Raw genomic sequence first — 13998 nt, 5'->3', positions numbered from 1 at the left:
AAAGAAGAGACTTTTTTTAGGAGTCCTTATTTCTCTGTTTTATATTCTTAGATAGCTTACTTATAGTAAGTACCGCTAGCTTGGCTACTAAAACTTGCTTTATATATTTTGTCTTAGACTCTAGATAATTCCTAGATATATAACTAAATCTATTATAGTTATAGTACTTGAAATCTAAGGATCCGGGCTTTGAGACAATAAGCTTATTTATTACTAGGGTCTTAGGAGCGGGCTTTATATAAGGAGCGCCTTCTGGGCTTGGCTTATTTATACTTTTATTAGCTTTCTTAGATACCTATTTTTTCTTTTTATAATAAGTTCAGATCTACTAGTTATTTATAGTATAGTATTATATAAACTCCATAATATAAATAGCGGAATTATTATAGTATATAGCTATGGCCTCTTGGAGCTTCCAGGTAAGCTTATTATTTAGGTTATTCTTAAGGTCCTATAGGTTAATATTTCTGTCTATTATATATTTCAGGAATAAAGTATAGAACTTCTAAAAAGTCTGGCTCTTTTTTATAAATAGCTCCTTAAATATTTGCCAAGTATTATACTTCTTATTCTGGTTACTATATAGCTTCTCTAGATAAGTATATAGTTCCCTAATAGTCTCATATATATATTAACTATCCTGGTTTAGATAAAGAGAGATTAATATAAAAATATAGCTATTTATATAGCCGGATATATAAATAATCTTGAGGTTCTCTATCTAATAGGTATTAGAGTTACTATAGAGCTTATTCTTAATCTAAACTAACTAATTATTAAAGGTAATACTATTCTTAGTTATATTTTCGAAAATGAAAGGGTTAGGGAATTTAACTAAGTATTTACCTTCTAGAGCAGGAAAACTAGTTATTCCGGCAGGCTATATAATAAGCTTCTCAATAATAGCTTTATTCTTTTATAGGGCTTATTTGGTTTCTCTTAGCTAATCCTAATAATTCTTATTATAGGCAAGGATATTATATATCTTTAGAATTAGCTCAATAATCTCTTTATATAAAGCCTCTGGGTTCTAAAGTAATTCTTGGAACTCCGCTTTTAATAAGACAGGTTTCTCTTCTTCCTCTATTCTCTAGAAGAGAATATCTCTTTTATTATAAATATTAATAAGATACTCGGATCTCTCAAGAGACTTAATAAGAGGCTCTGGTTTACCTTCTAGTAATATACTAGTAGTATCTTATACCATAGCTCCTTCTGACTTACCTAGTTATTCCGGAACTTGCTTTCTTATAGATCTTCGTTTAGTAGTAAGGTTACTAGCCTATTTGCTTGCCTGGCCGGTTCAGGGCTTTCTTGCCTAGTTATTCTAGGGCTTTCTTTTATTCTAATATTAGTTAACCGGTTCGGGAGTAGCCACGGTATATTACGTCTATACTCATTAAAAACTAATCGGATAGATATTATTTAAATCCTCTATAAGATTAAGAAATAAGTAAGCTTTGAATTATATTATAAGTATAAGATCTAGGGCCTAGAAGGCATAGTTAGACTATCTCTATTTCAATAATTCAAAGCTAAAGAGAGAAGAGGATCCCGAAGAAGCCTCGGATCTAAATAATCGCAAATTATATACGGGCCTATATACTAGCTTAAGCTCGAGGTTATATATAATAATTAGGTAACTATAAATGCCTTGCTCAGATCCAGATGCCTCTCTAGCTCTAGTCTAACCCCTACTAGTACCATATATTATAATAATTATAATAATTTCTTTCTTTTATCTATTTCTACTAGTAAGGCTTTAAAAGTATTATTTACTAGTTTATTCTTATTATTCTTATTATTCTTTTCTTTTTCGAATTTAGTAATATACTATATATAAATATTACTAAAGTATTTATTAAAGTTATAGGTATTTCGGGATCTAAATTAGTAAATATTTCTATTTTTAAATCGAGTTTTCTTGGCCTCTTATTTTTCTAATATATATTTCTATAAATAGTATTCGGGTTTCTTATATATAAAATATAACTTTAGAATATAATTATTATAATTATAAGGCTTAAAGTAGTTATTATAGGTTTTAAAGTTATAGTTAGATCTATATTAATAATTTCCGAATAAATAATAATTTAGAGAGTTTTAAGAATAGTATTTTTAATTAGTAAAGAGAATCTAGATATTAATCTATTATTTCTTTTTATAAGTAGTAATAAATAATTAAAGCTTATTAATAAGCTAGCCGAGATTATTAAAAGAGTCCGAAACTATATATTAGTATACTAATAAGCCTTAATAGAAGGTAATAATCTTATTATATAAGAATTTAGTAGTTTATAAAACAGGAATAAGGCTATATTATAATTTATATAGGTTATTAATTAGTATTTAAATAAGCTCGAATATTATCTTTTTAGAGTCTTTTATTATTATAGTTACTAAGGTAATAGTATTTTATTTATCTAAATTTTAATAATAGTAACCGGGGCCTTTAAAGAAATTATAAATATTTATATAAGCTTTTATATATATATATTAAGAGAGCTAGTTATTATAGAAGTAGTCTTATACTAGTTTCTTTAATATAATAGGAAAAGCTCTTACTAATACCTTTTCTAGAAGCTTTATATATTAGTAAATATTAAGGAAAATAGTAAGTTTTTAGTTAAAACTATTATTAGTTCTATTATATTTCTATATTTTAATATATATTTTTATTACTTTTCTAATTAGCTTTATAGTAAGAGAGCTAGCTAGAGGGCTATTTAGAGGTAATAAAGATAGTAAAAGTAGTAGAAATCCATTACTACTAGCTTTCTATAATCCGGTACTAGTAGAAGTAATTATAAGAAATAAAGAAATATAAGTAATAATTAGTTTAGTTTATTAATTTTTTATAATACTATTATTAAGAGATATATATAATAAGGTAATAGGGCCTATATTAAGGTCTAGTCTAGTAATAATAATATTAGCTATAGTTTAGGTATATTATTTTTCTTCCTAAATAGTATTAACTAAGAATTATATAATAGTAAGTCTCTTATTATTTTATTTAATATAAATACTATTATATTATAAAATAGCTTATAATTTATATAATATATATTAATCTAGATAATTAAGTATTTTAAGATCGAAATTATTAAAATCTTCTTTAAATAATTCCCAGAAATAGTTATTAGTTAACTTTTCTATTTTATACTAGAATAGTCTAGTATTAAGATAGTTTAGGACTTCCTTATTATTATAGGTAATTAGATTAATATTGTCTTTCTATTTTTTTATTTATATATATTTATTTTATAGTTCTGCTATATCGAATTTCTAGGGCCAAGCCCTTCTTAATATATATATAATTTATAGTAAGAGAGATTTGAAAATAAGGTAGTTTATAGTAAGTTTATAGAAAGAGTTTAGTAATAAAGGTATTTAGATACCTGGTTTAGATACCAGATACCTGGTTTAGATACCAGATATCTAGTTTAGATACCAGATATCTAGTTTAGATACTAGATGCCTGGTTTAGATACCTAGTTAAGATACTAGATACCTGATTGAGATATTAGATACCCTAGATATCTAGGGATATTAAGGGTATTAAGGGTATTAAAGTAAATATTTCGCCCTTAAATATTTTATTTATAATAAGAAATTTAGGAAGTGAAATATTATAATTCCGGGAGAATCTAAAGCTTAAAGAACTCAATTTAATAGTAAAATCAAAATAGTAGTTAAAGAGTTTTAAGGGTATATATAGGATATATATTCCGGAGAAAATATCCTATAAATACGGGTATTATATAAGTAGAAAAGATAATTTCTAAGAAGGTAGTTTTAGGGCTAAAAGAAGTTAGTTTTAAAGAATAATAGAAGTTAAATAGATAGATAGTTAAATGGCTAATTACTTATTAATTAGTAAGAACTAGAGTCTTTTCCCTTAGGTTACCGGATACTTTATAGAGTTAATAAGTAATTTCCCTCTTTAATAGAATAATTATTAGTTCTTAGTAAAAGCTAGCTATTTTCTCTCTTAAGCTACCGGATACTTTATAGAGTTAATAGATAATTTCTTTTTTTAATATAAACTAGTTTAATTTTTATTTTAGCTATTAGATACTTTAGCTTAACTATTCTATTTCTAATCTATAAGTACTAACTAATTAGTATTAGTTTACTAGTAATATATAGTATTATTATATAGATATAGAAGTACTATTTATATATAGTTAGTAAAGTTATTATTTTAGAAATAGGAATTATAGTATTATAATATTAATATATAATTCCTAAATCTGCTAAGCTTAAAGAAATCTAGTTTACTAGTCGAATTACTAATAAAATATAAGATTATATAACTATATTCTATATCTTATATCCTATTATCTATATCTTATTACCTATATTCTATTATCTATATTCCGTATCCCGTATCCCGTAACTATATATATAACTTTTAAAGAAATAGCTATACTAATAGTTTCTATATTTGAAACTTCTATTAATAAGATTCCTAAAAAACTAACTTCCTATTTAAATATATCTTTTAGTTTAAGAACCGGAATTAGAGAGAAATTAGTTAATAATAATAAATATAATTAAGGTTCGAGTTTTAGTATTAGAAATAATAAAGTAATAGCTTTTCTAGTTTTATTCTTATTATTTATATTTTCTTTTCTATTTCTTTAGCTTAATACTTATAGTATTTTTTTTAATTTTACTAAACTAGATATATTTAATAATATTATTAAAAATAATAATAAAAATAATAATAAAAATAATAATAAAAATAATAATAAAAATAATAATAAAAATAATAATAAAAATAATAAATATAATTTTTCTAACTTTTCTAACTTTTTTAAATTCTTTTTTATTTTTTTATTTAGTATTCTTTTTTTTCTCTAGAAGTTTCTCTAAATTATTTATATATTTTCTTATTTCTAATTTCTTTTTAATTTTTATTTCTGATTTCTATTTATTATTTTACTTAAAATTAAGGATATTTTCTTTTTTAGATATCTTTTTCGGATTTAGAAATAAGCTTTTTTACTAAAACTAATATTATCTTTATTCTAGTCTTTATTATAACTAAAAATAATATATAAATTAATAGTATAACTTTATTTCCGAGTACTAAAGTTTATTTCTAACTAAGATCTAACTTATATTATTTTAATATAATATTTCTTATTTTATTTTCTTTAATTCTTTTTTTTTATAATTAGCTTCTATTTTTACTACTTTTATATATTATACTAGTAATTATATCTTATAGCTAACTCATATCTAAGTTATTAGATATATTAGAAATTAATATAAAATACTAAAATTAATACTTATATATTCTTAATATTTTAGCCTTAGGCTTAAGATATTATAATAGCCTTTTTTTCTCCTAACTTACTAAGCTAATAATTTGTCTTATAAATATTTCTTAGAACTTTATAAAAATATTACCTTAATTATAAAATTTCTATTTTCTTTATATTACTTACTATAAAATATATAAGAGAGAAACTATAATAAAATAAAAACCTATATAAAATATATTAGAGTATAAAATATAACTTAATAATAAATTAATAAATTAAAAGTATAAATAGTAAAATATAAATAATAAAATATAAATAGTAAAATATAAATAGTAAAGTATAAATAGTATATAATATATAAAAGCTTAATTAATTAAATATTTATAAAAGATTATTCTCTAGAACTATAGAAAAACTAGCTTTCTTATATGATTTCTATAAGTTATATATAAAAGGCCGCAGTTTTTATTATATAACCTAAACCTTAAAACTACTAAAATAATATAATTTTTAAAGAATATAGCCTACTATATTATATTATTTAAACCAGAAGCTAGGAAATCAAATAGAGGATCTATTTAAGATTCTAGAATAATATAACTATTTATTTCTCCTAAAACTATTAGAAATTATAAAGATATATTTAGTTTTCTATATAGAAAAGCTATAAAAAAACTTCCAGAATTCTTTATTAGGCCAAGCAAATCCGGAACCGCTCCTATTAATACTAGAGAATAGTAAATAAAAGTATAGTATTAAATAGATTATTATAATTAAGCTAGTAAGAAATAAGCTAAAGTATAGAATTTAGTAAGTTAATTAGGATAAGGATCTAGTATAGTATTTAGCTTTAGTACTAAGTAATAGCCTCCTGGTTTTAGAGAGTTTCTATAATAATAATATTAATATATTAGAACCTCTATAAAACCTATAATATTAGCTAGATTATATAAAAAATAATACTTGCCTAGAATTATATAGAAATAATAATAAATCCCTCTAAGTTATATAGTAAAGGCACCGGCCTTTTATATATAATGCCTATATCCGAGATGCTAGTTTATTTTGGAAAGGAGAATAGTACGAAATTGGATGGATTAATGGCTTTTACGAAGCTCGGGGACAACCTTATTCCGAAGGGGGGGTAATGTTACGATTCCCAGATGCCTCCTAGACGCACGTGATGCGGCCGCCTCGCTAGGGAGGTATGCTTGGAATGCACTGGAGATATTTAGAAGGCTAAGCCCCTTCGGGACTAGCATACTGTGGGGTGCATATACTCCCTCGCAGCCTCCTGTATTCTAGTTTTCCCTTCCTTAGCTTTGAATCGTCTTCGTAAGGGACCTTCTACCTTGCTTTCCAAGACCTGAATGCCGTACCCGTAACAGTGTTTGCCCTCCCGGGTTTGGCGCCCGCCGCATCGGGCAAGGTATACCCACGGACCAGCCGCCGCTTTTAATATCTCGAACGTCTATAAAAGTCGTGCCCCCCCTACTACTCGACTATCTTCCTCTTTAATCTTATCCTAACCCTTCCCCTTGATCGGCCGCTTCGTATCTTACTATATATTCTCTACTTATCTTGTCTAGACCACCCAAAATCCTCTGTCGGCTTCGCCGCACCTAAACACTTTAACGATATAGCTGGCTTAAAGCCAGAGCTCTCGATCTCTTACTTTGGAGTCGATGCTCTTGAGTATTTGCGACTGCGATCATTCCTCTTAAGTTAGTCGGATTGGTTGAGATACGAGTATGAACTTAGCTCAGCTCCCTCTTCTCACCCTCCCTAGGCTCCAAAGCAAGGCAAACTCTGAACTCCAAGGGCCGATAATCTAGATCCCTCCTTCAAGCACCCACCCCACCCAAGATTACCATCCAGGCTATAGAGACGATTATTGGCATCGACCGACGTCTTCTAGATCCCGAAATGAACATATGGAACCCAATACAGTGGCGGGTCCTCGTATAGCTCGGCCGTTCTCGGGTCTCTCGCTATCCTTTCACTTGAGCGTGATTATTCTATTGCCAGGGAAAAGTCCTTGTTTTGGACATCTGCCATACGCTCAGATTCCCGGGATGCCCGCACCGCTGCGCGGGCTACACTTTCCGACATCCACTGGTCACGAAGCTGCCGGCTCGCCCGGTGGAGGCCTTCCACCACCGAATCGTCGTTCATACTTCCTCTTTTCGTCCACCCATATGTCGTTGTCGCCGCCTCCATGGGTAAGAAATCGTGGCCATCCCTCTCTTGCTAGGGCGTGTCTGCAGAGGAAGAAAGGATGACGCTCTAGAAGAAGGAAAAATTGCTGCAAGTAGGGAAATATAAAAGTTCAAAAACTATTCATTGAAACGCTTTGGTAGTGATAAGTGTTCTCGTTTCGCACACAAAAGTATAATTCCTTACATGATAAATTATATCTGCTTGCGCATTGACAGTATATGCCGAGGGAGGGCGACTCGCTCACAAACGCCTTTCCACCAAAAACCCGATCTGCTGAAATCCCACCAACCCCGTTTTCCATGTGTACCAGATATCAACGCCCCTCCCACGCACCAAAAAAACAAATTCCCATCCCAATTTACGCCCCTGAAGTAGACGATGCCGAGTTGCCCACATTTCTATCGCTGGTCAAGTCAACAGGGCCATCCTCTCCAGTCGTGATAATATTCCTGGGTCTTTTGGGATCCCGCCCCAAGGTACCTGGTTTCAAATCTCGATTTCCGTCCCTCTCACGTTTCACTCTTGTGATTCCTGGATCTTTACCCGTAGAGCTTCGATCGAGCCGGTGGCGCCTTGGTCTTTGATAGTGAGATCCTCGATGCGTGCGTTGGCGGCTTCGAGATCTCTCTCGGCGTTTCGGATCTCTTCTCTCAATCTTAGAATAATCGTTTCACTCCTTGCGAGTTGCTGGGTCTTAGATTCAAGATCAGCGGCTAATTTTGCTATCTCTTGGTCTTTGACTGCTAGTTGCTGCTGCTGAGACTTGGTTTCCGTCTTGGGAAGCTTGAGTCAGTTATGTCGAGATGGATGAGGAACGTGACTTACTCGAAGATCCTGGAGCTCTTCTCTCATCTGAGCTCGATATGGGGCAATAGTTCGGGGAGGTGTGTTCCTGAGAACATCGTTTGTCTGATTCTCAGGACCACTGACCGAGCTCCGACTGGAAGGGCGTGGGATTGGAGAGTCCAATTGCATAATCTCTCCATCTGAATTATCGGCGTCATACAGGTTGCCATTGTCAATTTCCACATTAGGAGGCGAATTTCTTCTAAGAGCACTGTTGATTGATTGTTCAACTCTTGTTTGTATACTCAGTGATTTGGATAATGGCGCTCTTGGCTGAAGGCTTTTCGGGGCTAGACCAAAGAATGCTTGAGGATCTTCTCGAGAAATCATGGGAAAGTATTCCTCTTGAGGATCAAGGCCAGGGAAAGTAACTTTCAAGTCTTTTTGAGGTACGACCATAGACGGGCAGCCACATCTGGGACTTCCGAGAGGATTAACTTCGACAGAGGGAGTTGCAGGTTCGGGATCTGAAAGCTCAATTTAGCATCGGTAGGATAATACAGACCTTGGAATATTCTCGACCCAAAGTTGAAGGATGTGGGAAGCTACTTACTCGATCTCAGCAAGTCGCCTCTCTTGAGCGCGCAAGAGCTCTCTTGGTGCAATGTAATTTCAAGTTTAGGATTCAAACCATAAACTCGAGAAACCATTCCGCCATCCCTGCCAATCCACGAGACGATGATCTCACCAGGGCCACCCAGGCAAGTCTCTATCATCATTGGCATATGACGGAGGTTTTCGGACACCTTCTGACACAGAGTCGCCTTTGATTCACTCGATTCTCGGTGCGCGAACCCTGGGTCTTTCATCACCTCTTCTAATACAAGCTCATATAAAGTTAAGGCAATGTGATCGCACGAAAAGTGGGACATGGTGGACGACTCGTCATTCGATTGTCGAGAAAGCCAGCAGGCAGTCTTCGAATGACTTTGCTTAAAATCGAGCCATTTATTGTTGATCTCCAAAGTTGACTCGAAGAGAATCAAATCGAAGTCGGTTGTGGCGCCGTTTTTGAACACCACTTTCAAGTCTTTGGTCTTTACATCCAAAGCTAGGGCCGCTCTCAAAGCTCTCCACACCCCGGCAGAATATGGACTTCGGTTGTCCTCGGCGACTGGCGCATTGTGAAGCAAGTGACACTGCTGTTCTCTCGGCGCTCTGACAATCTTGAATTTTCTGAGTGATTCCCAGAGAGGTGTAGGCAGTTGTATGGGCTCCCTCTTCAGACTATTTCTGATGATCTCGGCATCCTACGATTGAACACAATAATTAGAGTGTGGAGGGCCAGATATGGGAGGGTACGTACCTTGTCTCCATTGCGAGTGTCGTGATAGAAGCAACCACGTTCGGGATCCTGTTCTAAAAGCCGTGACCAGACCTTCTTTGCTGTAAATTCAGAAATGAACTCTTCGACTTTGTTGACATCGGCAGTCTCGTCTTCTCGCAAGAGTTCGACATACTTATCAATTGTGTCCCGTTCATGAAGACGGATGGCGTCCGCCCAGATCTCAGCCAGAATTCTAGCTTCCTGGCCGGTTTTCTTCAAGCTCGTCCGGTCACGTTCCACTGACCCACGATAAAAGTTATACCCGAACTTCAATGGTTTCTCGAAACTCTTTCCTTTTAGCAAAAGGCTTTTGAGATAGATCCTCCCAGCAAACTCCTCGTCGAGAATCAGACATCCATGTCGTGTTTCGATTGTTTTGGAGGGTTGATCTAGGTCGAGTGAGACGGCGACCCAGCTCAGGAAATCTTCCTTTTTAACTTTCTCCCCAATTCCTTGGATCAGGCCAATCTTCACGGTCATATCTTCCCATATGTTCGATTGCAGCTCTCTAGTCGCTCCAGCAGCCATTCTCTTTTTTTGTCTCTCCCTCAACTTCTTGATCTTGTTTTCGGCCATAGGTGCCAGCGAACAGTAAAGCTGCCTTTTCCTATGCCCACCGAACTTGAAAGCCCAGTAAAAGTTGGATGCTTCATATCGAACCCGGGGCTGTGTAGATGTTGTCCGAATCGAATCCTTTAACGACGACCTGACATTGGGTCTGTCTGAATTGGTTTGTTTCGATAATTGCATCCTTCCTACAGACGGTCAGTTGATGGAAAATGAAACTGGAATACGAGGTTCACCAATTTTGCGTAAACTCTCTGAATGCCTCTGCGGGTCCCCACTCTGGCACATAGCCTTTGCTATAACCCGTGGGTTGAGTTTCGCGACGGAGCGTACTTCTGTCTTCGTAGAGTATTGACTCATCGAAGTCTCCCTCAGACGAATCCTCGTCAGAAGAAGTTTAAGGTCGAAGGCTGCGAAAATTGAGGGGGTGCTGAGCAGATTTGTAGGTTTGTTGGTGGTATCTGGAGCTAGGCAGCTTTCTGACATCCGCGTCCATCCAAGAATAGACGGGCCTGGCATCGCGTGAAGTTGTGTGCCTATTGGCCTAGAAGGGTTCACCCCCAAACCGCCCAAACCTACTTTCCGCCCAACCCAAAAAACGCGATTTTTGATTCTTCCTGAATAACTATTATAACTCCTATTAAAACTTGATCTTTAATACCGAAATTAGTTTCCTAATGCCTTCTAAAGCCATTATTATTACTAGAATCGTAAATAAGGTAGTTTGTACTAGTGTAGCCCTGCAGAAGAGAATTAGTGACTTGTATTTAGCAAGGAAATAAGCTCAAATCCAGGTACCTTATACTTGATTAATTAAGAGCGTCATGGAAGATACCGGTTGCAAAACCCACATCTCGGAGGAAGGTTTTATGAGAGAGTATCGGGAGATTGGTTTCTGGGGTGCCAAAGAAGCTATTGTGAAGACTAAGAGGGCTATCTAGGAGCAGCTTGCGAATCGGAACTAATTCTCGATTTGGCAATGAATAGGTTGATGCGCTTAATAGAGTCAGAACAATTGCGCATTCGCAGATGGATTGAGCGCATCTCATCACTTGAGGGGTCGTCTTCGATAAGATCCTTGACATAGAATTTGCATTGTACCAAGTATCCAAGGACTTTGAAACGCATTCCCTATTTCAATCTCCACAAGAGAGATCCCTACGACTAAATGCGAGATTAGCTTGTGACTTCCATTCTTCGGGGTCGAACTGGAAGGCATTTGAGGTCAAACTGCCATAACAGACTTAATTGCCGCTTCGCAATCAAAGCCAATAGATCTTTACCTCCAGCTAACTGACACAAAGACAAGCTGCCCTTGGCTACGAAGTAAACACTTTCATTCACATTTGTATCCTGTTTTGAATTATACAAATCAGATCCAAACTCTCGCCATTCAAGATACCCAACCAAAACGCCATGCTCATGAAACATCAGATAACAACGGGTATAAGACCTCCTCCTTTTCCTCATCTCAGTAATAAAAGGTATCCTCTAGATCATTCCATCCCCACGTATCATTAATCATATCCTCATCCACCACATCTACCAAAATATGTACTATAACCTATTCATCAGGGTGGCCATAATGCCGTTGCTCCGTCACATCACGCTCATCCGCGTCATCGACTTGAATCGAAGGTAGACTTCGCAGTCTCAGACTCGGCAATTGTGGAATAGCAGCCACTCCTCGAGAGCTTCCTCGTTCTGTGGATGGTCGAGAGCCTAATCCTGCGGAGTTTGAGCTGTTCGACCTTCTATCTGACATCAATTGTCCAACATGGCTGGCTCTTCGACTATTCGAAGCAGAACTTCTGCGATCGTTAAAGGCTTCGGCTGGTGGGGAAGGCAGTACTGCTTCAATTGGCGACACGTAATCCCCACTCCCTAAAACCGGACTCGAATAATCAGGCGGTGGCTCCAGTGGCGCTCGTTGTTCGTCATGCGGTGTATCTAACGAGATATTCTCGTATCCCGGCGGGCTGTTCGGGGGAATGTCGTCGTGGTCAATCATCTCAGGACTACTTCCTGCTCTGCCTTCGTTCGAAGTGGAAACCGTTCCTACCTGACTTTGTCCGCTCCTTCTGCGACTTGAGGGAGTACCTGGTCTCGAGTCCGCGCGCGTTCGTGTGAAGCCAGGCGATGGAAGATCAGAATTCATCGTATCGATACTTATTACCGAGCTTGCGCTTCGATCTCTGCGGTGATATTGACTGCTCGCAGCAATACTTGCTGCGTCCCCAAGTAGGCCTTCCCGTTCACTTTCGTGACTGTTCGCTCGTAATCTCGTTCCATCATGTCGTGCTATCCCAAGATCCGCGTAAGACACCGAAGAAACGGCCCGTTGCCGTTCTTTCTTGATCCGATCGTGTTCTGCCCTCAACTCCTCAACTGTTGGCCCCGTAGTCGCTGTCGAAGTTGTTCTCTGCCGCTCTGCAATCTCCCTCAAGGCGACAAAATCACCCCTCTCCCTCGCTTCTCTCCTCAGCCTTCTCCTCTCCTCCCTTTCTTCATTCTCTCTTCTCCTCGCAAGTCTGACCTGGTATAGAGCTTCCATCTCCGCTTCACGCTGCTGTTCCTCCTCATCCACCGTCTCTGGAAATTCAATCACGACATCGATTCCTCCTCGTTCGCCTTCTCGTCCCAAGACCTGCTCGTTCTGTCCGACACTCGGATTATATGCCGGCAAGGTCATGACAGACCTCACGGATGTATTCCTATCAACCCCTACAGCCGCACTCGAACCATTATTTGCAGCCGTCTCAACCGCATCCCGGGCCGCAGCCGTGAATGAGGATGGAGGATTGCCAGACCGTCGCACACCGGTTTGTCTTGTCGCGGCGATAGGCTCCAGGGTTTCATTTCCATCGGGTACACGATAGCCTGACGCCGGCTCCCACTTCTTCCATAACTTCTTGAGGTAGGGTGTAGGTACGTATTTCGGGTTCTTGTGTTTCGTGCGGACTTGTCGGATGAAAAAGATGGCGAGCAGGAGTGCGACGATGCCGATAACAACGCCAATAACTATCTATTCGACTGTCAGCACAACGGCAGATAGAAAAAGACCTTGGAATTGACGTACGGGCATCACAGTCGTCTTGCCAGATCCACCAGAAGGCTGGAAGGCAGGTCCATTTGGCGGCCCATTGTTCCCTCCAGGCGGTCCCGATTGACGTCGCAAAAATGCCCTTGGCAAATGCATTGCTAATATAGAACGAGTGGAATCTCAATTTTGAGACTGCCCGAGAGGAATTAGATGATTATTTCTGAAGCCAGATTCACGACCGCAGAACAGGCTGACACCTTGGAGATCGGCTGCTGCTGACTTCAATTCGGGAGGATTCGCTTGTGGCAACGAGGCGATTGGCGCTCACTCATGCTCTTGTCAGCATGATGCCGACACGCGCCCAGCTGTGGTTAATGTTGACAATTATTTGACGATGATTAGAGTTGATGGTATGCTATAGTATGGTATGTTCGGTGCTGGTGGATGATGGGAGACTTGGCCTGGAGAAGCAGCCGAAGACTTGGAAGGTGCTTCTCGCACCGGCCCCAATCATCGTTCCTGGATCGAGAAGTTAGAGGCGACAGAGGGGGGCTGAGCCGCTCGCATGTAGATTGGGGCTGTCAACCTCGGACCCCTGCAACTGGGGATATTTAAAGTACGAGGGCGGGCGGCATTAAAAATCGTCCAATTCGCTAAGCGAGGGCTGGCACAACCTTGACTCTCGCAATATAAAAATTCTCGTAATTCGTATTATATTT

General features: G+C 36.8%; 2 protein-coding genes across 2 annotated transcripts; both read right to left on the bottom strand.

Moving 5' to 3' along the window:
* Positions 1-7627: 7627 nt before the first annotated feature.
* Positions 7628-10928, bottom strand: K444DRAFT_620457 (uncharacterized protein). Its single transcript, XM_024881711.1, has 5 exons — positions 10473-10928; positions 9649-10424; positions 8896-9592; positions 8322-8809; positions 7628-8270 (listed from the first exon to the last, which is right to left on the bottom strand). The coding sequence occupies exons 1-5, from the start codon at positions 10753-10755 to the stop codon at positions 8013-8015; spliced, it is 2502 nt and encodes an 833-aa protein (XP_024728237.1). The 5' UTR covers positions 10756-10928; the 3' UTR covers positions 7628-8012.
* An 872-nt stretch (positions 10929-11800) lies between these two features.
* K444DRAFT_647531 (uncharacterized protein) lies at positions 11801-13435 on the bottom strand (the record flags this gene model as incomplete). The annotated part of the gene is made up of 2 exons (XM_024885353.1): positions 11801-13261; positions 13316-13435. The coding sequence occupies 2 exons, from the start codon at positions 13433-13435 to the stop codon at positions 11801-11803; spliced, it is 1581 nt and encodes a 526-aa protein (XP_024728236.1).
* Positions 13436-13998: the final 563 nt, after the last annotated feature.

This window comes from Hyaloscypha bicolor (assembly GCF_002865645.1).
Source record: "Hyaloscypha bicolor E unplaced genomic scaffold K444scaffold_182, whole genome shotgun sequence".
NCBI classification, from domain to species: domain Eukaryota; kingdom Fungi; phylum Ascomycota; class Leotiomycetes; order Helotiales; family Hyaloscyphaceae; genus Hyaloscypha; species Hyaloscypha bicolor.
The sequence above is the reverse complement of the archived record's forward strand: the minus strand, read 5'-3'. Positions and strand labels throughout refer to the sequence as shown.

Excerpts from the sequence above, each read along its gene's own strand:
- K444DRAFT_620457 (XM_024881711.1), bottom strand. The coding sequence starts at position 10,755 with ATGCCAGGCCCGTCTATTCTTGGATGGACGCGGATGTCAGAAAGCTGC. Across the intron at positions 8,810-8,895 it reads AGGCGACTTGCTGAGATCGA|ATCCCGAACCTGCAACTCCC; the intron begins GTAAGTAGCTTC and ends TTGAGCTTTCAG. Across the intron at positions 8,271-8,321 it reads AAGAGCTCCAGGATCTTCGA|ACGGAAACCAAGTCTCAGCA; the intron begins GTAAGTCACGTT and ends AAGCTTCCCAAG.